We start from the raw sequence: 22,745 nt of genomic DNA on the forward strand, positions 1-22,745 counted from the left end.
AAAAAATAAAATATATGCTATTAAAAAATTAATATTACATGTGAAATACCTGTAATATTAATGAAAGAGGCAATTAATGCAAAGAAATTGCATTTAATAAAATCTTTTAAAACACATCATTAACATCTAAAACTGATTATTTAAAAGCACTTTACATTTGCTCTTTCTACTTTTAATACATATTTATCCAGAGAAAGAAAAATTCTAAAAATTTTATATACATCCCTCTATAAAAAAAAGTATACATGTATTGTTTCCGATAGTGTTCATTTTTATTTTTATAAATTCAATCATGGCTTGAAAAAAATCAATATAAACATCAATGCTAATCCACCAAAATAAAATTAATCAATTTAATGCTCTTTTGCAAACACATTAATTCAATTCTAATGATGAATAATTTTATTTTCAGTATCTTTGAAAAGGTTAATTCAAGCTAAATTATCCACTTAATATAGTAAAAAAAAAAAAAAAAAAAAAAAAAAATCTTACTATGAACCAAGAAAAATAAATAATAAAGAAACAAGACAGTAAAAAAATAGATTAAGATATTCTATTCATAAAATTTAGTGAATGAATACAAATTTTTTACCAATTCTATATTAAACAACTATGAAACAGAACGCATTTAGTAAAACCATGCAGTTAACAATCATAATCTAAGCAATAAAATAAATAATTTATTCATCATCAGCAGCAAAGAAATATTTAAAAAAAGCCAATTCATTCACGTAAAATAGTTTTATATAAAATAACTATATACACATTTTTCTCAAATGATTTAAAAATAATAAGAAAAGTCAATGCTTATAATCAGGATTTCAGACATCTTTCAGAATTATTCAGTACAAGCAGGACAATGTAACTACACAGGAGATCTAAGCTTTTGTTAATATGGAATAATGCAATCAGGAACAAAAAGTTATTTTTTTATACAATCAAAATTCTAAATGACATATTTGCTTTCAAATGAAAAATGACCATCTACAAAGGAAATAAATAATATTAGGAAATGGAAGAATTAAATAATCTCAGCAAACATAGTTTGGTCAGCTTGCAATATATTCTAGATCTATTTACAAGGAAAACATCATTCTTGTCTAATCCTTTTCCGACTTTTTCTTCTCAGCAGTCTTCTTTACTAATTCAGCTTTCTGATCTTTCTTGGACGTGCTGTCTGATGATGATTTTACTTCAGCAGGTTTGGACTTTGACAGCTTGATTTCTACAGAAGATGTGTATGTTTTGTTTTTGTCATCCATCTTTTTTGTATCTTCATTCATAATAACAGGCTTTTCCACAGAAGCAATCTTTCGAGAAACAGATACTTTTTTTGCCTCTTCAACAACAACTGACTGACTAACAGCTGAAACTTGTGCAGTAGAAACATTGCTATCTTTACTTGAAGCCTTTTCTGTAATTTGTTTTGATTTTTCCAAATTAGAGCTAGCTTTGAAACTCTGAATTTTCACTTCTGAAATATTAGATTCAGTTTTGCTAACTATATCATCTTGTTTGGATTTTTCGATCACTTTTGATTTTACTTGTTCAGTTTTACTTTGCCCTTGTTTCTCAACATCTTTCTGCTTGGTAGACTGATTCACATCTTTATTGTCAATAGGTTTTTGATCAGCTTTAATTTGAATAGAATGACTGCTTTCTTTACTTTCGACAGAATGACTGCTTACTTTACATTCTACAGACTGGCTGATTTCTTTGCATTCTGCAGATTTACTGCCACCCTTGTGATCAACATATTCGTTCACATTCTTGCATTCAACAAGTTGATTAACATCTTTAAATTCAGAGGTTTGGCTATTTCTAGTTTGAATAACAGTTTCTGTCTTGTCTATATTAACAATTGAAGTTGTTTTTTTATCACATACAGTAGAGCTTGATGCCAAAAAGGCATCTTTATTAGTTGAAACTTTAGTGGGTGAAATACGCCCTGGACTTTTTGTTGCATCAAAACTAAAATTTGATGCAGGAATTGGTTCAGACTCACTTCTCTCTCTTCTACTGTTTAAAGATCCATATGGAGAAGGAGCTTTGCTAGAACCTTCCTCATCTGAATCTAATGACAGTGAACATCTTGTAATTTCTATGTCAGGAGTTCCGGCTGCCATAGTTTTTGTTACCTCAGACTCTTTTTGAGATTCTAGCTCAGCAGCAAAGAGTTGCTGGCTCAACAGTGACTTGATTGGTTTCTCACCTCGCCGCCGCATTTGGGTAACAGTTGAGCGACTTACTCTATTATCCAGCCTTGATTTAGGAGTGGAACACATTCCCTCGTTTTCCTGGAATGAATATGAATCGCAAGAGACATCAGCCAAATCGCTCATACTCTTGCCAACACCAGAGACTCCATAAGAAGACCGCTGAGATGTCACACTGAGTTTGGCAGAGGTGCTGTGTGACAAGTAGTGTCCTCTTGGGGATGGAGATGAAGCCAGCGCCAGGGGAGAAGCTTGTCCTGAGAAGGATTCTCGCTTTGCTTTTGCTTCAGCTGACTTGGGGTGGAGCCGATCAGGTGACAAGGCTCTTCGTAACAGTGGAGAGCTAGGCTCTGCACTTTTTGGCCTCATGAATGACTTTTTTGCTGATGAACAGATGGTTGCAGACAAAGGTAGAATTGAAGTTGTCTTCAAAGCCTGTGAAGTGGAAGGGTGATGATGAACAACTGGGAATGCAAGAGGAGATGGGGAGCGTGTAGGGGAGGTAGAAGTGATAGGTGATGGTGATGGTGTACGTGCCAATGGTGAAAGAGGTATGTGTCCAACAGACTTTCTCCTTGGCGAATGGAATGTTTGGGTCAACTTGTGCTTCAGGCCATGGAGGGAGCTTGGACGAGGAAAATGGGGAAGGTGAGTCGAACTGGCTGGCGAATTAGGGACACTGGAACTTGGTGAGCTACTTTGCGAGGAATTACCCGTGGAGTGTGGAGAATCTGATTGTGAGCATAATCTGGCTGTCGGTGGTGATCGTGGACTTTTGGTTCTGGTTGGAGATGCTGGCAAACTATCTGCTGCAGTCAGACTTCTTGTAAGAGATTGGAAACTGCGACTGGGAGTCAGAACAGGCGAAGATCCAGTAACAGATTGGTGTATTTCAGCACTAGCTCTCTTGCTACTGAGACGACGGAGAAGAGAAGCTCTGCGTTTTTTATCAGAATGACTGTCACGTTTAACCTGGGCTGAACGTCGACGGCAAGAGTAAGGTCTCTTGGCCATTTTAATAGCTGATGGATTACGTTTGCGGCCACCAGATTTAATGGTCGTACTGTCCAATGGTATGGTTCGAATGTTAATGCGATCACCTCCTGAAAGAATAAGATGCAATACCTGATGGTGCAGCAAACCCTGAGTAGGTTCTCCATTAATATGGGTAATCAAATCTCCAGGCCTCAAACCTGCTTCAAAAGCAGGACTATTTTTCTCGACAGCCTATAAAATAAAAAGGCGTGTTATAAAACACTGACATCAAAATTTGAAGGGTAAGGTTCATACACAAATATTTTTGGAAAAATTTTATGGACTACTAAACTGTCTTTCTTACTCCAAAACCGAATTAACAGTTCCTTCATAACTCATATAATAAATAATCACATTAATTCCAAAATTATTTTTAACAAATGCAAAGAATTTTTTAAGCACTTTGAATAGAATTATGTTATGAAATCTAGCACATCAGCCAATCCTTCTTAAAAAGCAACTAAGCTCTCCATGATCAAATAAAAGTAACATTACAGCTCGATGAGAGAGAAAATTAAATTCATTAATCATAATTAAAAATTCTTGATATTAACCATGCATCATTAATATTTCATTATCAAAAATTATTTAAACATACAGCTATATATTTGCTATTGTTTTTAACAAACATCATCATTTAACACTTTCAACACTACCGATCAGATATCTTGTCTTTCAGGTACTTCCAATTACAGATTTCTGTGGACTAAAATTTTTAAAAATTTGACTGTAGGCTAAATCTTCAAATATGTATGAGAAAATTCAACCTATTTATACTGGCATAAGAGACAAATTTTACATTCTCCATTTTACAGCTCTCTTGTCCAATTAATTATATTTAGTAAAATATTCTTTGCATATTAACATTTGTTTTAAAGTCCTTCTGTGACCAAAACTGACTGAAATTATGGAGTTTTTAATTTCATAATTTCAGATCAGTCATCTTTGAGGAAGTACTGAGTATTCATTTCTTGATCCAGACTTCAAAATGGTTTAATACCATGATATTCTAAGCTTCATAACTCAGAACAGTCACAAAGGAGTGTTACTTTTTCAATTAAAATGTTAGTGTCAAGAATAGTTTACTAATAAATATAACTAACAGTGCAAAGGATTATATAAAAATTTAAATTTTCTAATTTTTTCAATAGTAAATCAATTGGCTGAAAATCAAAACACAATTCTTAATGTCATTTAAAGAATAATACTAATTATTAATTAATATATTGTTATGAAACTATCTGAAAAGTTAAAAATCCATTATTTGGTCATAAATAGTATAGACATCCTTTATAATAAGTTTTTAAATTTCTTGAACTGAATTCTTTTTAAAATTTAATTTAATGCAAATCTTACCATGATTAGATGATGAACAGTATATACATCAGAATCTCCATAATACACTCGAATAGCCCTAACAGTAAAACCAAATCCTCTCGCTCCTTTTCTGATAATGATAGGTGGTTTCAATTGAGCAACTAGAGGACCTAACTCTCTGCTAGGGGAGGCATCTCTGGAACTTGTACTAGATCCACCTGGAGATCCAATTGGAGGAGGTCCAAATTCATCTAAAGACATTGAACACAAGTAAATTAAAAAGAAAAAGTAAATAACAGTTCCAAAATAAATTCAGAAATATTTACTAGATGAACAGCATTTGTTCATTCAGTTCAAATCTCCAAAGATAAAAAAAAGCAAATATATATATTTGAAATCCAAACTCTTTGAACAAAAGGAAGATTGTAACCATTTATAATATTACTATTTTACCATTTATATTACTTAGCATTAAAAAAATGATTGTTTATTATTATTTGTCTTCATAACATGTTGATAATTAAATTTCTTCTTGGAATACCTTTCAATGGAATTGGTCTAAATATCACATCCAAAAAAGATTATCGTCTTCATCATCAGATATATATTAGCTGTATAACCACATTAAGAAAACTGATATTTACAGGTAACTAACTTGCCAATATATTAAGGGTAAAGAAAAATGCAATTACTTAAAATATTTGTTTCAGGCATTATTTGTTTTATAGTATTACTAATCAAATAATCAGAACAATTGGGAAAATGTATTGGCTTTGATCTATATCACAATTATGTATTAGTGATTCTTGTTAATAATTAATTAATGTGTTTGCCACAGAAAAAAATAGAAAAATAAGGGTTATATATATATTTTTTTAAAATGCAATAAAAAACATTTCATAAAAAAAAACATTTAGAAAGAAGAAAATGTTTTATTATTTTTTAAGTAATATACCCATGAAATTAAAATATTTGACATTGTATAAAAATCTAGTTAACAAGGGGGTAGTTAAAAATTTCTAACAATAAAATTTGGGTTTCACTCATATTTTTTTTGGTTTATACTAAATGTAAACAACATGACCACTGAATCATACATACACTGTTATAAAAACTAAAAACCTTCAACTTCAGACATTATATAATTCAGATAAATTTAACAGCTATTAAAATATGTTTTAAAATTAATCTTATTTACTTGAAAGAAAACAAGAAGAAATACCTTTATTTGAAATAAAATTATTTATTAAATCAATTAAAATTATGTTTCAAAAATATAATTAGAATAATTAACATCAAAAATAAAAAGGAAACTGCCACCGACAATTCTTTAAAGTTGCATTTTTTTTCACTTAAAAGTCTACCTGTTGGAATGATGAGAGACAACCCAGATACAGAAGCTGATTTGATGACAGAACGAGGGCTTTGCTTGGTCATGGGAGAAATAGGGGGAATAAAAATGCGGCTTGTAGTAGTCGGTGGTCCATGAGCTTGTGGAGAGACCTTAGCATCTGTTTCCTCCACGGGGGACAGCTCCTTATGATCTTCTGTCATTACCTCACAGTCTGTACTGATGGAAAATCGTGGGAGGGTGTCCTTCGATAGAGTGAGTTTGGAAATGGTTAGGTGCTTCTCACTTTCCAGATTCAGCATGCTGGTGGATAGGGATTTACCATTGCTGTATTTGAGATATAAGGAACTACTTCAATTGAAGAGGAACAAGGAAGAGTAATATTTAAAAATGCAAAGCAAACTTTACAAAAAAAAAAAAAAAAACTATGATAAAATACGTAGAAACATCACATTATTATATGGTATATGAAGACTGTTTAAACAATATTTTCATAATTTTAAAAATTATCAATATTTATCTTGGGGATATGCATTTCTATTTTCATTATTATTAATCTAATAATTAAAGTACCAAAGCTTTTGAATGAAATAAGTGATATCATATGACTTGATATAATCCTTTTCCTTTCAATATGGTTTCAATATAAATTTAAATTCCTCAAACTGAAATTTATATAGGAAATACTGCATATATTTCATAATACATAAAATCTGTCTAAAACATTGAAAATTAACAAATAGCATTACAAATTAATGGGGTGATTACAACTATAAATTTGCATTAAAATTATCTTGGGGATAAAAACTGTTGGGGGGAAAAATTGTCAAAAAAATTATCTTTTCTTTTGTGAGCACATACATAAAAAAACCTGTCAATACATGTCTTGATTTATTTTTCAATAATGTTCTTAAAATTTAAAGATACTTTCTTTTAGACACCCCATGTAATATAGACCCAAAAAAGATCTGTTGTTAAATGACATAAAAATTGTAAGAGAAAACTGCATTTCCAAATCTAGTAATTGTTGCTATTTGAATATCTAACATAAACTTGTGATAAAGAGTTGCACAAGGTTATGATGCTTACTTAGAGACGAGAGAAAATAATTAGGATACCTGAATATTAAGGAAATATAATTAGGGTGTCTTTATACTGTAGAAATTTCCAAATGAAAAATTATTAAGTAGTACAATTAACATAGTAAAATAAAATGAATTTTAAATTTTTTAACTAAAGACATAAAATTTAATATGGATAGAAAATTTAAACCCCAAAAAATTATTCTACTATTTTATAGCAAGCAAAGAGTTGATTTTAACAAATAACTTATCTAATAAATATACTTACGCATCAAAAGGCAAGAAAACATCCTTTGAGCCAACATCCTCAGGAGTTTCAGCCAGGCTGCCCATTAGAGAATTTGGACTTTCTGAATGATCTGAAGTATTTGAATCGGATCTGCTGAATGATTTTCTGTATTCTTCTTTGTTCTGTTCAAAATAAACAATTTTAAACATTACTTTTGGATAATACAAAATAAATTTTAGAAAAGGATACACTTCAAATTAGAAATTCATTTTAATAACATTCAATTCAAATTCATTTTAATAACATTCAATGCAAAATAATGAAAACAAATCTTTGTCTGTACAAAATCTTAATTCCACAAAAACAGACATATAATTGCAAACAATATGAATAAAAAAAAAATCTAAATGTTCAAAAGACATTCTTTATAAAAATGTCAATGTAATTTAATGGGAATAATAATGTTCAACATCAGCTCTTATTTCCAGTAAAATCGATTAACAAAATATACAGACAAAGCTTAATTCAGTGCTATTTTATCACTTTTAATGAAATGATAAAGAAGATACGATATATCTGGTGGGCATTTAAAAAAAGAAGAATTAAATACTTACTATGATTAGAAAACATGACTAATATTCAAAAATCAATATATAATCTAATTTTTCATTTTATTAAACAAAAGAATATTTATTATTATCACACTCGGAATACAAACTAAACTTTTTGAAACATTTAATATTTGTTGTTTAATGATTTCCTAATTCTTTTTGTACTCTTCAATTTTAGGAAATAAAACTTTGTACAGTTATCATTTCTGAGTAACACACTACCAATCTGAATTAGGCTATTTCCACGAATAAGAAACTATTTATAATTTTAGAATACTGAAAATGCAAGGAATTACCTTGAATAAATTTTACAAGTTTAATGCTTAAAAGAAAAATTTCAAAAATAAATAATTTGCAGCTAACACAGGTTGTGGATGTACAGATTCAGTCTGTCTTTAGATTCATCAAACCATGCAAAGAATAAAATTTAATGTAATCAATGTATTAAAAGAAACTGCTCAGAATAAAATCTAAATTTTTAGAGCTTCTGATGTTCAGAACAATTAAGATAAAGATAAAAAGGATTCTGTAATGTCGACACAAAACTAATTTACATCTTAATAGCTATACATTTATTGTAGCCATTTTTAAAAAAATAAGAAGTCAATTTTTCAGTTTATATAGATGGAAATTTTCTAGTAAAAAAATCAATATAAAAATTCTGAATATTTAGAAGAATTTTTGTTAAACTTCTAAATTTTACTGGTCAACTGGCTATTTAAAAATGCAAACCACAAAAATACATTCCAATTCAATTGTACAATATTTAGATCTACAAAAAAAGAACCAAAAGCTTTCATTTATTTATTTCAGAATTATTAACTGAAATAGTAAATATCTACTTTCCGAAATTGAAATGAACAAATTAATTTGAGCATAGCCAGCCCCTCTTAATCATAACATAGATTTGTATACATTACGTAATGAAAAGCAGTCTTTTATTAATGCCCAGTAAAATAAGATTCATAATTTTCTAATCATTTTAAATCTTTAAAAAAATATAAATATTCACTGAATTATTAATGAAACTTGGTCATAATACACTGCATGTATAATTATTACATAACGCATATACATATAAATAAACTTATAACATAGCAAACTAACTTGGAGCATGTGCTCTTCTTCCAATTCCTTTTCAACTCTTGAGTAGACTTTCCTAAATCGAGGTGAGCAAGAAGAAAAACTGCTAAATAAAGCACTTTCATCGGGATCATCCAAGTCTTCTGAATCTTCCAATTCATGACAGTACCTGTCTGTACGAGCTAGGAAGAAGAAAATCTAATCATTTCTATGGCATTTTTAATGCACTGAAAATTAAGTAATTTAATACAAATATAAACCAATCTTGAATAGAATAACTTTTTGATTCTATGTGTTTTCACTACATCTTGCACATAAATTTCTTTTGCCATTAAAATTAAAGATATTGCACAATACAAAGAAAGGTTTCTTAATAGAGGGAAGAATACAAATATCTTTTACAGTTAAGAATTTTCAGTATTATTTACAGTTATTTTCAAGACTTACCCGAGCTTATATCGATAACATGCTCAATTCTTTAATAAAGTTTACTGGGTGGATTCTGCCAGACTGCTTTATGTGGGTATAGACTACCTACATTGAAATATTAAAATTTCCCTCTTCCAATATTTTAATTGGAACCAAATCGTTTTACCATAGATATTTATTCATGAGACAGAATAAAAATAATTTTTAAACTTCTCCATATTTTTTTTCAAATTATGGTCTTCAAACTTTGAAGGGGAGGGGGTAAAGAACTCAGCCAATCTTATTTTCCTGACATGAAAATTATTGAAATCGAGGGAAGGTCATCTGGCTAGGAAATATATAAACTGCATGAGAATAGCACACTGTTTTTTTATACTTTCTGATGAAAATGCAACACAGAACATGCTTCTTTTTCACACTTATTTGCTCTCTGCCAAAAAAAAAAAAAAACACATTTCTTACTGATACAAGATTAACTGGTGATCTAATTATTATGCCATCCAAAATTTTTAACACAAATTACTAACAATCATACTTGAAAAGTATATAATTTTATTGTTTGCTTTTATGAAATGTAAGTCTCTCAATAATTTGCCCTTTCTTATGCTCGCATTCACTTTATCAAATGTAAAAAAAGATACATTGTTAGAAAAATCTTACTGGGTGAGCAATTTATGGAAAAAATTTGAAGTGTGAAATTTTCTTCCAAAATTTAAAAAAGCACAATTGTTGTTTTAATAACTAATGTATATAAGATGTACAAAAAGGCAATAGTGTACTCTGCAACACATATGAAGCCAGATGGAAATGTATCACTGATGTTTCATTGCATACCTCTCTAATAATGGCACTATCAACATCATCCTAGTATAGGAAAGGGGGGAGTGGAAGATGAGTATGCTCTGAAATTTTTGGGCCAGCCAATTGAATACAAAATTTATGACAGAGCTACAATTTTAGAAACAAAATAATTTACAAAATTTTGTTTATCTGTGGTCTATTATTACTATAACAGTGTTTGCATGCATGCAAACATAAAAATCAAGACTAACTCATAAGTGAATTAGGTGCAAAATTTTGATATGTGTCTATACTTTAGATGCTAAAAATGTGTGCGGCATTTTAACGATGTAGATCTTTGCATTTTGAAACCATGCAACAAAAGGAAAAGTAAAAAATGTCTGGCGAATTTAACCTCTGAATTGACAGAAGTAAACAATTGATAAAATTTATTTAATACTTCTACAAAAAAAAAAAAAAAAGAAAAAAGCTGCCTTCAAAAAATTTTCTTACATACTCCTAATAAAAATATAATCCGAGAGAATGGCTTGCATAGAATGGAATACTACAGTTATGAAACATTAACCTTAAACATGAATTCAGCATTTTACCAAGCATTCAATCTAAAAGTACAAACCAACAGATGGTCAACAACTTGTTGGATTTGGCTCAAAATCTTTTAGGTGTCTACAGTATAGATGTTAAATATGTGTACCTAATTTTATCTATATAATTCTCTTTGTTTGTAGCTATCGTGTTAACTTATATTCAAATAGTTGGACAAACAGATTTCCTCTGAGTAGATTTTGGTAGAAATCTACAATTTTGGGGTAAGGACCTGTGTTTTTAAGTTATCTTTGTCACAGATAGACATTTTTAAAAACAGGTTTTTCGAACTCAGAGACATCTGAAAGATTCATCAAAATCTCGAGTTCACATTTTTTTCACTATTATAACACATTTTCTATATTTCCTATACAAGAAAGTAGAAAAGGTTGATTAAAAATCAGGGGAAATTAATATAGTAATGAAACTGGTGTCATTATAAATGTAATTTTTTTTTTATCTTTAAGATAGAGTAAAAATAACTTTATAGTACAGTGATTTGTTCAAAATATATGATGAAAAAAAGTTAACTTTTCCAACCTCTATTCACTTTTACCTATTTGATGAAATAAAAATATAAAAGGGAAAAAAAAATGTTATATTTTTTTTAAGATTTAAAAATAAAAGCTTTAACGTTGCTAGAAATATTTAAAATAATAAAGGGAGGTGAAAAAGATTTACATTTCTATGCCTTCTTCAGTAGGGAATAGAAGAATTTTAAAAGCACAATAAATCCTGCCAGTAGCAAAGAAGCATGGTTGCCAAATAGTGTGAAACAGTATATACAAAGAAATATTCAATTTTACACTGAGGGATTACTGAAAAAATTATGTTTTAAGGGGGAGGGGCAGCTTCATAAAAATCCTAATGACATGAAATGTCATTAGGATTTTGAATAATTATAAACATCATTCATGACATCATGAATGTAACATTGTGAAATGCAACAATAAACAATGCTACCAAGCATTCAAAGGAACCTAGATTTGAATTTTAGTCTTTCGAACACTTTAGAAGTATATATAACACAAAACAGTTACAGGACCTTTCTTTTGAAAATAAAAGGTTCTTAAATAATATCTAAAAAAATTGCAAATTTATATAATAGGAAATTTTAAAACAGAAATTTTAAATTCATGTCAAAAGAGATATGTAGTTAATCTGTTTCAATGAAAATGGTGCCTTGAATGACACTCAGGATTAGACTTTAAAGTGTTAATATTTATATTTTTGATTAAAAGATAGCACACTAATAATAGCTTCTTTACCATTCTCAATTTTAAAATGGAAAAAAAAAAATCCCAAAAAAGAAGGGGAGATACAATTTAAAATTAAAAGAATATTCCACAAAAATAATTCTTATTAGAAAAATTTATTTTATAAATAGCACTAACTGTAATTGATATGTTAACATCAAAAAATAATCTATTTCAAGTTTCTCTCTCAATTCTTTATTCTTCTTACACTAACTCAGATACTGATCAAATGTTTTTTTAAAGGGGGGATATTAAACAACATTAATTGTTACAAAAAAAATGAAATATGTTATTAAAATTCATTACTAACTTATCAATTATAATGAATACATAAGCAGAAAAATTATTTCAGAAATTCAGACCAAACAATTCTCTACACATCTTCAAAAGTCTAATTAATTTTTTTTTCATTGAATAAAATATTCTACAAATGCATTTCCAAATCAATCTAATAATGTATTTTGTAATACTGAATAAGTATTGAAACAAACATGGCACAAGCTTAGAAAAGCAACAAAAAAGAAAAGCTGAACTTCATAAAATAAGGAATTGTACTAAACTGAGAAGTAACAGAGAAGTAAGTTAAGTACAATTAATTGAACACTAAAATGAATAAGGTAGTAAGAAAAGTGATTGAGATGTTAAATATTACAGAACAGTTACATAAAAGAAATTGAAATCTAACCGAAGAATATAAAATTTGATTCTGGAAAAACTAAAATCCAGTTACAGCCATTTGAAAATTTAAAAAAAAAAAAAATTCATCACAAAATGGAATGCATAGAATTTTAGCTAAGAGAACATACTATCAAAGTAACTTGTATCATCTTCTGAATCAAGTTGAGGAATAAACTCAGCCTTCTGCCTCAAAATTGAATTCCAATCAATTTCTTCAAAGAAAAGATGTTCCTTCACTTCATGTGCACCTCCAGTACCTAAACGGTCGCGAGGATTTTGTTGAAGCAAGCAGGCAATCAAATCTTTAGCCTCATCTGTTGCTGGCCATTCATTATCAGAAGGCCATTCAATTTCATCTGTTTTGTAAAGAAAAAGTAAATTTCATATTAGTGCTTCCTGTCTTTTGAAGTACTGAATTTATCCATCAAATAGTCAAATAACACAAAAAATTCACAGCAATTAAAACATCGAAGAACATTTGCATAATTCCTTTTTTAATACATTACCTTAAGATTTGGAATAAATAAAATGTTAATTAAAGCAAATTTGCAACAGATTTCAATACCAGCATAACTGATTTTAAATTAGTTAAAATTATATTAAAATTACCTCATTAGCATGCAAAAATTCAAAGATTCTATTTATGAATAACAAATAAAAAATATGAAGTTTAAAGATACAATAAAATTTTAATCAGATAATGCTTAAGAACATGACTATATGAACTATTAAATTATTTTTTAAAAAAACTTAAATGAAAAAATTAATGAGAAACAAATTTCAAATACATAGAAATGATTATCGCTCAAAATTTTATGTTTAAATACCATGTTTTGAAATATTTATACTGACCATTGATCACATGTGCAAATAGCTCTTCTGGTGTTTCTCCAAAAAATGGAACACAACCAACCAAAAACTCATACAAGATAATTCCCATAGACCACCAATCAACAGGTTTTCCTAAAATTATAATAATTTTCTAATTTTAGAAAACTAATCAAAGAAATCCATTGCTTTTGTAGCAGAAGAAAAGTTACTATTTGAAGAATGAAAATTGTATTCAAGGCAACATCTATTGCTCATTTTTATATTTACATATTATATAACTTTGATCTAGTTATTTTTAGTTTTGTCAACTTAATTTAAAACATTGCAACATTTTTTAATTATATATCATAGAATAATATTAAAATTGCATTTTAGTTTTAATATTATTTTTAATCATTAAAAAAACTCAAAAATTTGATATAAATACTGCAATTAAAAAGCTTCCAATTTGTCACTTTTTTTTCCCACAACAGTAAATATTTAAATTGTCCACCATTGAAATTGTGCTTCTATAGTTTATTCTTCTAAAGCGAATGTAAAGATGCTATCATTATAAAATTCATCATATATAAATGAATGAGAACAAGTGGGTTATTAATAAAACCATGATTCTTTACTTTATTTATTTATTCAAGTTTTCTGTTCAGCTTCACTATTTTGGGCATACATAGTAATTTTGATTGGAGAGAAAGTCTCCAGATAATTTTAGATATTGAATGACTTTACATTATCAATTTAGTGCATCATATTAGTATATGCAAATATAATAAATGCAACAATGATATTGACTTAGAATTATTTAGCATACATGAAATTCACAAATAAATCAATTTAAATAGTTAAATAAAAGTTCAATCAGCTACAGGAAATTGGTTACAAAAAGTTCTGCTATGAATTAATAATTAAATACTGCATATTACAGTTGAAATTATCATATTAGTATAGAAAAAAAAAATTATAGCTCTTGTAAAGAAATTATAAGTTATCATACCATATCCTTGTCTCAGAATAACTTCTGGAGCAATGTACTCAGGTGTTCCATATACTTGCTTATCTGTAAACTGTTTAGTTTCTCTGTCCAGATATCCTTCATATAAGTTTGTTGCCACTAGAATAGATAAACAGAACAAAGTATAATCATTTCAATTTGTATAGTTTAAGGTATGCTTTAATCTTACAAATAAACAAAAATTCTCAAAATAAATTTAATTTAAAAGAAAAAAAAACATCCAACAAGTATATTTTAACAAATTTTAAAAACTTAGAAATAAAAGAAATTCAAAATACATCTAATAAAAGAAATTTACCAATGGACAAGGCAACATTATTTTCTTTCAGTTAAATTATTAATTTATTGTAATTTCAATGCTTTTTTGCATTTACTGACATTTAATGAAATCATATGAAATTATTTTAATGAACTATTATTATGGCAATACTTTTTTTTTTCTAATTATAGAGATATTTAAAAAATATGACACACAACATCATTCTGAGAAAATCAACACTGTTTGGACTAAGATAAACAAATTTGAAATGATATCTATAAAAAAATAATTTTGTTTTTCATTTTTGCCACCAGCATTTTAAATGCAGTAACATAATCCTAAAATTTTTGAACCCTTTCCTCAGGAAAGTTCAATAAGAAACAGATTTATTATTTAAAAGAATAAATTAGTTTTAATGTACTATATCATATAAAGATCTGTACAAATACTATGTGTCAACAAATTCCTAACAGGTTTAAAATTTTAAGCCAGTGATACACTAACTAAAGATCATGGCCAGATACAACCTGATAAGAAGTTATTCTTCCACAGATATCAATCACAGATTTTAAAACAGTAATATAATAATTTAATATAACATTATAATCTGAACATCCCAGTTGGAAACAAGTTATAAAGATTTTTTATAAAGACAATTTTATACAGCATTATTCCATACATTACATTTGCAGCATTATTCCATACATTTATTCCATTCTTACACATTTGTTTAGCCTTTATTGAGTTTTATAATAAATTACATTGACCATTTAAAAAAAAAAAAAAAAACTGCACATTTCTGCTGTAAACAGATAAATCAGCATCTTCCCTTTTTTACACTCAGTCCATCAAATTTATAATGCAAACAGAGTATTAAGCTTTCTAGGAGACCTCTGTCTAAAGGTCACCTTTACCTTCCAAATCGAAATTTCTTTTATGAATTAAGTTTAATTCGATCTGTATATATAAAGAGTTTTAGGTAGCAAATTTTGACAAACTGAAATAGTAAAATACTTATTTGCAGATCACAAGCTAAAAAGTTGTTTTCAGTCCATTACATATAAAGGAAATACATAATTACTTAAAAAAAATTTTTAACAAAATTGTATACAAAAAAAGGCAAAACTTTTCTCAACACAAATCATCTAGATAATATTTAATCACAGAATCAAACTTTTTTAAAATCAAAAAGCATCACGGTTTTTAGAATAAAGTGAGAAAAATAAAAATTGAAAATATTGATTAATGAGAAACCAAATGTTTCAAAATAAATTTAAATACTCTATTTTAATTTGAATGATAATTAAATGCTTAATGAGGAACAGAATGTTTCAAAATCCATTTAAATAATACTTGATTTTAATTTGAATATGTTTGATTGCACAGTCTTTATAGCTAAATAAAAACAAAACATGAATAACTTTCACAAAGTACTACAAAAGACTCTTTAAAGTTGAGGGCCCATAAACAATTTTATACTTTGCCTATTTAATAATCCGGTCCTGTTTATAAGTATACATTTTAAAAGTATTCTTCAGATTATTGAAATTTTATTAAATGCAAAAAAGTTCTGTTTCCTCATCTTAAAAACTAATTATTCAAATCTTAAAAAGCTAATTTATTAAAATAATTAGACATTTGAATGATAAAGACATAAATCTGCCTAAGAAATTCTCAGAATAAATTCAATTAAAAATACTTACAGTTCATCAATCCTACTTTTGATAATCCAAAATCAGTAAGTTTGATATGCCCCATTGCTGTAATCAATAAACTGAAGAAAAAAAAAATAGCACATATAAAACATTTTGTCAAAATTTATGTATACAGTATATGTAATAAATCCATAGCAATTAGTACTGATAATTTGTATATTTTACGCATATTATAATATTTACATAGAAGTTCACAAGATTTCTGTGAAAAAAATTAATAAATAAATATTAAATCCTCAATATTTCATAATAAGCTATGAAAACAAATCCTTCCATATATAACATCATAAAGAAAGCATTTTCATCATAACACATCATTTAAGATAATTAGAATTAGAATATTCTTCTAAGCAATTGCTCTGAAATATAAATAGTGTGAAATTTAAAAAGCTAGTGAATTGCTTAAGAATATAATTGTTATGCATTATTATGCAATTTGTGAATTTCTTCCAACTCTCTCTCTCTCTAACAAAAAAAATCTAAATAGAATAAATACTCTTAGTAGTATGTTAACTATAAACAATTCTGTCAAACAAAAACAAAAAAAATCAAGATAGAATAATTATTAAATGCTCAGGAAACAGCAAAAATAAGTCAATTTTACTTATTAAATTTTAAATAATCTTCCTTTTTATAGGCATTTTATTATTTTTTTTGCAAATATACTAATCAATCTATACAATAGTAAAAGTTGTGTGTTCCTTTTAGAAGAGTTTCAAAACTGCCTATTATATCAGAAACTTTTCACACAAATTTACTCAAGATATAGATCACAATAGATAGATCACAATACACTGGCAGAGTGCTTAATGAAATAATTTGTAAAATGGGGCCTTCCTCACAGATTTTTCAGCCATCAGTTTCATGAAACCAATGGATCTAATCTATAACAAATAAGGTGTAATATTTCTGTATGGCCTAAGATATATAACTAATTCACTCTCAGTGAATATATGTGAAAATATTTCCGATATATCATTGAATGCATTAAAAGATGAATGTGATGTAACAAGTTTTAATGCCCATAAAAATTTAGCTTTAAATTATTGTTTTTGAACTAAAAGTTTGAAATCAATTTATTTTTGGACATTAAATTTGATGTGTCATCTTTTTATACAACTTAGATACTAAATCCAATATCAATGATGATACTTTTGAATTGGCCTTCAGTGTTGTATGTTTTCCTCTTTTAGGAATGACTAGTAAGTGCCTGTTTTCTCATATTACTTAGGTTTATTATCTTCTTACAAAGTGAGCACTATGCAATAGATGGATTTTTTAGAACTTCTCGAACCTATACAGCAAAATCAGGATTGATTTTTTTTTTTTTTATCCATCTACAATTTGTCTTAATCTTGATTCTTTTTTTCAAAAACCCTTTAATAATAACTCCATAAAATTTGCAGATGAAAAAATATTAATAAAAAAAATCCTTTTATAAATATAAAACAATGCTTTATATTTGTCTACAAAAATACAGTTAAGAGTGGAGGCAAATACATTAAACAAGAATTCACATACTTATCAGGTTTCAGATCTCTATGTACAATGCCATAACTGTGTAAATATTCAACCGCCAGAACAGTCTCAGCAAAGTAGAAACGAGCTAGGTCTACAGGAAGTGGTCCCATGTTTTTTAAAAGTGTCGCACAATCACCTCCTTCAACATATTCCATAACCATGCATAGATGTTTCTATAAAAGAATTAATGATTAAGTTTTTTAAAGAAAATTAAACAAAGACAGAAATAAAATTTTTCAATTTGAAAATATAATTCAGTAAATATTTTTCTTCTAGAAAGTAAAATTTTTATATTAATAAATAAATTTAAGGACAGAAGAAATTAAATTTTTCTAATGCAAAAAGAAATATAAAATGAAAATTGGTTAGGGCATTCATCTAATCATTAATATGGGAAATAAAATGCAATGATATTTTTATCAGATAAAATGCACTTAAGTGAAAGAAAATTTTCAGAAGCAAAAACATTATAATACAATAATAAATTATTCTTCCAATGAATTCTTCCATCTACAAAAGAAATAACTTTGAATACATTCTATTAGAAAAGGATTATTTATAAAACACACTTTGCATTTCTGGGCTTTCAGTATTCCAGAAAGATAAGTAGGTAATTATTTTTCTCTTCTTTCCCCAACTTTTGATTGCCACTTTTAAATAACTTGATATCCAATTCTAATATTTTTTTTAATTTATCCAGTAAATGTATTTAAAAAAATGAAGTAACTTATTAATATTTTATATTTATGACACATTTCAATTATTTCTAATGAATCTGTGTAAAAGCAAAATGAATTTTTGATTGGACCTTATGAAATAAGAATTCATTTTGAAGTGAACATTTTGATTTCAATTATATTTTCATTCAAATATAGATTACTCAGATGATAATAATCCTACATATGCTTTATAAAACAAAAACTAAGTAATTAAATGTCAAGCAAATCATTCAGATTCAAAAATCAGAATGATTTTTTTTTTTTTGAAAATTTAATCTTTTTCTTTGGTTAAAGATAATTATATGCAAAAGTTTTTTTAAAAAAAATGATAAAATAATATAACGTACTTTGGTTTCAAAGCTGCAAAACATGCTTACAACAAATGGGTTGTCAGTAAAGCTCATTATGTCTCTCTCAGCAAATGCTTGCTCAACTTGATTCCTCAACATTAAATTATGCTTGCTTATTTTTTTCATGGCAAACCTTATTCTTGATTTGATATGACGAACCAGATAAACAGCTCTGATATCAAAAACAAGGAGAAAGGATATTTAGAAAAAAATATATATATGAAAATAAAGCACACAAATTAAAAAAATACAAAAAATCAAATAATCTACTAAAAATAAATGAGATCAAATTTGTTTACATGTAATTAATTAGAAAATAAAACAAAATTTCACGAAAATTTCTCATGCTAAAAATTTCAAAGTAAAGAATATATAAATATAAACATTTTTAAATCAAATAACACATAATAATACATTTAACATCTGTATATAATTCATTTTAAAAAATTGCTTTTATCAACTTCAATAAAAAAATAAAGAAAAATCAAATTTTTGAAAAATGTTTTGAAACTTGGAAAGTGTAAAAATAAAACACAATGATGAAGCATCAACTCACAAAAATCTGAATAAATAAATTTAAAATAAACATACCCATAAGCTCCATTGCTTATCAATTTTACTGTTTCAAAATCACTTTCAGATGGAGGCTTTGATTTAGGGAAAAGTTCTCGACCAGCTTTCTATAAAGATATCAAAGATAAAAACCAAAAATCAATGATAGCAATGTTAATTTGAGCTTTACTTTCAATTAATATTTTATATAAAAGTGCAGCAATTACACATTAACATTACACACATTTGAATGTTAAAATTTAGAATATAAACTGCTGACATCAGCTATTTAACACGGAAAAAACAAGGCTGCGTACATCAACAAATCTTAAATAAAGTAGATGAAAAAGCAGAGGACCCAAAAACTAAAAAAGTGAATAAGTTCAAAATTAACTGAATAAAACCACATATATAATTGAAATATGCAAGTTACAGATTATTGCTTAATTTAAAGAAAAAAAATATTTCAAAATTAAAATAGTTTTGATTCTGGAAAGCCAAAGATGTATGGAATAATTAATGCAATTCCAAATTCATTTGATAAATTTAAAAAATGGATTATATGTTTAAGGCAATTGTTCATCCTTTTCCTTTCCTTTTCATCAAGGGAAAAAAAAAAGATTTTGAAGTGTCTGGAATCAACAAAAAACAAAATTGAATTTTTTTAAATTTTTATTTAAAAAAAAAAAATATTTGGTATATTTCACAACAAAGCTTTTCAACCAGGGACAGAATTAGATAATCCATATCTCAGCTAAAGAATGCAAAATATAAATAATTCAGTTTGGATTTTTTTTTTCTTTTACATATATTTAGACATTTAAAAAAATGAAATTAAAAAATATATTATAAAACTTACTGTACAAAAATCGGTCTGTTCAGTCTGATACTGTAAATCAAGTTCATTAGATAAATCTCGATTTAATTCTAAATGTTGAAAGAAAAGAAAATTATTTAATTAGTAAATAATTTATTAATGAAATATGGAAAATATTTTATAAAAATATGGCATTTAATATAATCAATAAAATTTTTCAATAAAAATTAGAAAAATAACAGAATTATAAAATCCATGCATAATTTATTCAAAAACTACGTTGTTCTATACTGTAACTACATAATGTGCACTTCTAAATTAATCAAATAATGCTAATCCCATTTTCTAAATTGTTACAAACATTAATTTATGAGTATGAAGCATATTAAATTTTATCAATCTATATTTTGAATCAGTAGAAATATACTTAACAGTATTTTATAATATCTATTACATAGTTACTTTACAATCAAAAATACAGACACTAAAAAAATTATTCTTACAACTTAAAAAAAATACAAAAACATAGTTGCTAAAAATCAACCTTACAACCAAAAATAAATGCCAAAAAAATACACTTGCCTAGACGGGAAGCTTCAGAATTAAGTAATTCACTTTGATGATTTGGAATCGTTAGGGAAAATGCTAAATGAAAAGTCTTATTACTGATTGTATAAGGGAAAGCTTCAAATTTTATAAATTAATATATTGCAATTCTTCAGTTCCTTATTTGATAGTTAAATAGAATAAGTCCCAATAAACATGAATTATTGTATTCTGAAAAAGTCTACTTTAAAATAAAATTGTTAAATAATATTAAATACTAATGGCTTCCAATTTTCATTAACATCAATTAAAAATATAATTTCTTAAAGAAAATAATACAATAAGCATTCTCAAATTCCACATTATTTAAGTTTTATTAAATGAAGTGAGTGACTGTACAATTAAAAGAAAACAGTTTGACTTCATAGAGGTTGATGATTAATTTTTAAAAAAATTTTTACAATTTTTTATAAGATAAAAATGTCAATTAGTAAAACACATATCTTACATTAATTTATGATTGCAAATATATTCATGCTTCTATCTGCAAAATTTGAACCGATATATTTATTTCTAAAGTGAATCTGAAGTTTCTTTCACCAGTAAACTCAAGCATTGTCATGTGAAAAAAAATCTTGCCATATTCTGTATGTTGCTTTTTAAATACTTCATTCAAATTGATCAACTGATGCTTGTATCATTCACAATTAATGTTTTCATATAGTACTAATATATATATAATAGCATATTCTTTAATTTAAATATAATTGCAGTTAATATTTTACTGTAAATTATTTGTATTGAAAATGACGCAGAAAGATCAATTAAATCTTTTTGTAGCAACCAAAAATGCTTCAAGCATCACCCTCAAACAGCGAATCTGAGTATGAATTTCCTTGTGGCGCACCATTTGTCATGCAAATCTACCGCACTTCAGCGCAATGTGCGCTTAAGTCATACTTTCTAAAGCTCTAGTGACACAGTGTTCCAGATGATGGAACACTCACAGAATCAAAAGAGTGAGTAAATCTTCATGAGATTTAACCTGTGTATACTTTTAGGTCTAAGTATATTATTTACAACTTTTGTTTGTTTCAGTTTAAAATTTAAAAAGATAATGCACCACAAAATGTTAATTTTCTTAAGAGTTCACTGATCAACAAAAAACAGAATATATACATACATATATATATATAAGCTAAATTTTATATTCTCAGACGATAAGCAACCTTTCTCTCTTTGAACAAAAGTGTCACCCCAGATGGACTTCTGGCAGCTCCAGACTAGCATTTGGCCAATAGATGTTCTTTTCTTCCAACTTTAATACACACACACAAGGCTTGTTTATGCTCTCTTCATTTACTTTTGTATAATTTATTTTTATATATATTATCATGTTGCCTGGATGAAACCATTGTTGTTTAATAATTTTTTTTCTCTAAAACATATTTCAGATTAATTACAATCAGAAAATTTTCCTACTTCAAAATAAAGCTGTTTTTTAAAAAAATATACTTCAACTACAATTGATTTTTTTTTTCAGCATTGCTTGTTTCTTAGCAGAAAAGCCACAGCTATTCAAATGATGACAGAATGGATAAATGTCAATGATGCATATTTTGAATAATTTGTGTATAATAACTATTCTAAATTTAATAAGATTCATTAAAAGCATTCTTCCATTACTCTTTTTATAGTATATGATAAAATATGCATTATCCCCCAAGTTTCACATCAAAAGGTCTAATCTAAA

At 27.1% G+C, this 22,745-nt stretch overlaps 1 protein-coding gene across 4 annotated transcripts in view; it reads right to left on the reverse strand.

The window, feature by feature from the left end:
- Positions 1–671: 671 nt before the first annotated feature.
- The window catches only part of LOC129972826 (microtubule-associated serine/threonine-protein kinase 3-like), a 57,126-nt gene continuing 35,052 nt past the window's right edge, over positions 672–22,745 (reverse strand). For 2 of the 4 annotated variants that reach the window (XM_056087108.1, XM_056087106.1), the window contains 14 exons: positions 21,029–21,091; positions 20,489–20,556; positions 19,669–19,757; positions 19,075–19,249; positions 18,009–18,181; positions 16,476–16,546; positions 14,496–14,612; positions 13,526–13,636; positions 12,802–13,029; positions 8,949–9,106; positions 7,270–7,412; positions 5,933–6,267; positions 4,608–4,819; positions 672–3,443 (listed from right to left, as the gene is read on the reverse strand). In XM_056087108.1, coding sequence (XP_055943083.1) covers positions 1,101–3,443; positions 4,608–4,819; positions 5,933–6,267; positions 7,270–7,412; positions 8,949–9,106; positions 12,802–13,029; positions 13,526–13,636; positions 14,496–14,612; positions 16,476–16,546; positions 18,009–18,181; positions 19,075–19,249; positions 19,669–19,757; positions 20,489–20,556; positions 21,029–21,091 — 4,286 coding nt within the window. In that variant the 3' untranslated portion in view covers positions 672–1,100. The remainder of the gene's footprint in view (positions 3,444–4,607; positions 4,820–5,932; positions 6,268–7,269; positions 7,413–8,948; positions 9,107–12,801; positions 13,030–13,525; positions 13,637–14,495; positions 14,613–16,475; positions 16,547–18,008; positions 18,182–19,074; positions 19,250–19,668; positions 19,758–20,488; positions 20,557–21,028; positions 21,092–22,745) is intronic. The other 2 variants (XM_056087107.1, XM_056087110.1) reach the window with 2 other exon arrangements.

Source organism: Argiope bruennichi, chromosome 6 (genome assembly GCF_947563725.1).
Source record: "Argiope bruennichi chromosome 6, qqArgBrue1.1, whole genome shotgun sequence".
In the NCBI taxonomy this organism is placed as follows: Eukaryota; Metazoa; Arthropoda; class Arachnida; order Araneae; family Araneidae; genus Argiope; species Argiope bruennichi.